The sequence below is a fragment of the Petaurus breviceps genome, unplaced genomic scaffold, assembly GCF_028583685.1.
Source record: "Petaurus breviceps papuanus isolate PSGF00001 unplaced genomic scaffold, PetGlider_PUasm1.0 90444, whole genome shotgun sequence".
Lineage (NCBI taxonomy): Eukaryota > Metazoa > Chordata > Mammalia > Diprotodontia > Petauridae > Petaurus > Petaurus breviceps.
In genome coordinates, this window is record NW_027187256.1 from 3,206,586 (window position 1) to 3,209,238 (window position 2,653).

The 2,653-nt window shown below is 38.5% G+C and overlaps 1 protein-coding gene across 1 annotated transcript; it reads left to right on the forward strand.

Moving 5' to 3' along the window:
- The first annotated feature begins 1,201 nt into the window (after window positions 1-1,201).
- Window positions 1,202-2,140, forward strand: LOC138177690 (olfactory receptor 51F1-like). Its single transcript, XM_069108901.1, has one exon. The coding sequence runs from the start codon at window positions 1,202-1,204 to the stop codon at window positions 2,138-2,140; it is 939 nt and encodes a 312-aa protein (XP_068965002.1).
- Window positions 2,141-2,653: the final 513 nt, after the last annotated feature.

Genomic DNA, 2,653 nt, shown 5'->3' on the forward strand with positions numbered 1-2,653 from the left:
TTTCACCCTAGTAGCACTCCATGGTCAAGTCCTTTTTTCTATTGTTTACTCATTTTACCAACCTACTTCTCAAATTTGGACTGTTAGAGTTGGGCTCTTCTAACTGAGTGTGGTGGAAAGGATAATTGTCTTGATCTGTCTTTTCTGTCCTTCTGCTATTTTCACATCTGTTTGCAGACTGTAAGTTTTTAGTGTTTCCAGCATAGTATGATCCTAAAAGAAGTCTTTTCCTTTCTGTCCTGGTCTGTGCTTTGGACCACACACAGGTAGTGCATTTGTACACTTGAGACCTGACCTGTCTTCTCTTTCCTGGAATTATGATCCAGAAATGAATAATTGCTATAAGAGCTGCCAAATGTCACCTAATCATTCATACAGTGGTATCACAGGAGTCCTCTAGGATCTCTTTCTGCTCTAGTATTCAGTGTTTTTTTCCTTCACTGCAAAGTGAGCTGTTCCCCTCCACTACTGCCACTGGCAAAGCCAGGTGCTGCCACCACCACTACTGCCACTCATGCCACACTGCACACATGCACACTGTGTGTCTATAACCTCTTTTTATTTCTTCCTAAGTTTTCCTGGGCTGAAAAAAAAAATGACTCGCTGTGACTTTTAACTGGCTTTCATGTTCAGAATTTGGTTTGATATATTTTCTGTCATTGTATAAATTTTGGAGAAGGCTTAGTAGTTTTGACCTTTCATTTTTATCATCACTCCCTCTCCAAAGCTAGACCATTTTATGTGTTTTCATAGTCATAGGATATCCCATGTTTATTATGATAATAAAATTATATAATATCTATAGAGTTCTAAATGCTACTGTTATTGCTTTGATATACTGATTACAAGGATTTTTTTTTCTTTCTTCATAGGGATACTAAAAAGAGAACATGGAGAGCATGGTGTAGATCATCATTTCTGCTAGACATACCACTTCCAGCACTCATGCTAGTAGTACAAAATGTTTCCTTTAAATTACCATTTAGTCATTCACTTGGTGAATTATTTTCTATTTCAGGGAACAATGAGTAACTGCTAGATATTGAAGGATGACACAATTTTTAGTGATGACGATAGACATCCATTCAGGAGTTTTCTGAAATCAAAATCCCATCTATTTCTTTTGTGCAGAGACAGAATTTTGCTTTTGTTTCTGCAGAATCTGTGGTACACGAGTTTAAGTGCTGCTCCATAAGCCGTAATGGAAATTTCCAGCAACTTGACACTTCCATTTTCAACCTTCCATCTGACAGGCATCCCAGGACTGGAAGAGGTTCATGCCTGGATCTCTGTTCCTTTCTTCTGCCTCTATGCCATTGCCTTTTTGGGAAACAGTATGATCCTGTTTGTTATAATTAGAGATCAGAGCCTCCATGAACCCATGTACTATTTCCTTTCCATGCTGTCAGCTAGTGACTTGGGTTTGACCATTTCCACAATGTCAACAACACTGAGTGTCCTTTGGTTTGATGCTAGAGAAATCAGTTTAGATGGTTGTATTGTCCAGATGTTCTTCCTTCATGGGTTTACTTTCATGGAGTCTGGGGTCCTGGTGGCAATGGCCTTTGATCGTTTTGTGGCCATCTGTGACCCTTTGAGATATACCACCATTCTCACCAATGCTAGGATCACACAATTAGGGGTGATAATGATCATTCGTATGATAGCTCTAATGCTGCCCTTGGTTTTGTTATTTAAGCAGCTATCTTTCTGTGGTTCTAATGGTCTTTCTCATTCCTACTGTTACCACCCTGATGTAATTAAGTTGTCATGTTCAGATACCAAAGTCAATAGTATATGGGGATTAACTGCTCTCGTCCTGAGCACAGGGATTGACACTCCATGCATTGTGCTCTCCTACATTCTGATCATTCGTTCTGTCCTCAGTATTGCATCTTCCAAAGAGCAGCACAAGGCCTTCAGCACCTGTGCATCTCACATTGGTGCTGTTGCCATCTTTTATATCCCCATGATTAGCCTGTCCCTGGTGCATCGCTATGGTCAACTGGCTCCCAAGATTGTACATACAATGATGGCCAACATCTATCTAATCCTTCCACCTGTGCTCAACCCCATCATATACAGTGCGAAAACAGCCCAGCTCCGCAAGGTAGTGGTCAAATTACTTCTTATAAAGTAGACTCCAGTGTGAGGTTTCAACAATGACAGATTAAAATGGCAGGTGTGATGTCATTTTGGTGGTGAGATTTAATTAAAATATGGATGAGTTTAGGGATTTTTTTAAAGCAGGTCCTCAGATAGTCTTAGGATTCATATTCCTTTGAAATGTATTGGCAGTCAGAGCAAAAGATTTTGGGCTCATTCTCAGGATTATTTCCCTAAATAAAAGGAGAGAAATAGTCTTTGATATAACAAACTTTTGAATAAATATTTTCTAACCTCTACTTTAGTTTACCTTAAGATCGTGATGGTTAGATAGTGGGCATTACATTCATTGCCTATTCTAGTGACATTTATATAATTGGAAGAGAAATTGTCTTCTAATATGACCAGGCTAAAATGAATAGAAAGTCTTTGTTGTATTCATAGCATTCTTTAAAAACAAAATCAGGTTATTTTTTTTAATGTATTTCAGAACTTGCCAAGATAAGGGAATTAGTTTTTACCTTTCTGGTGTTTCATAGGATTTTGA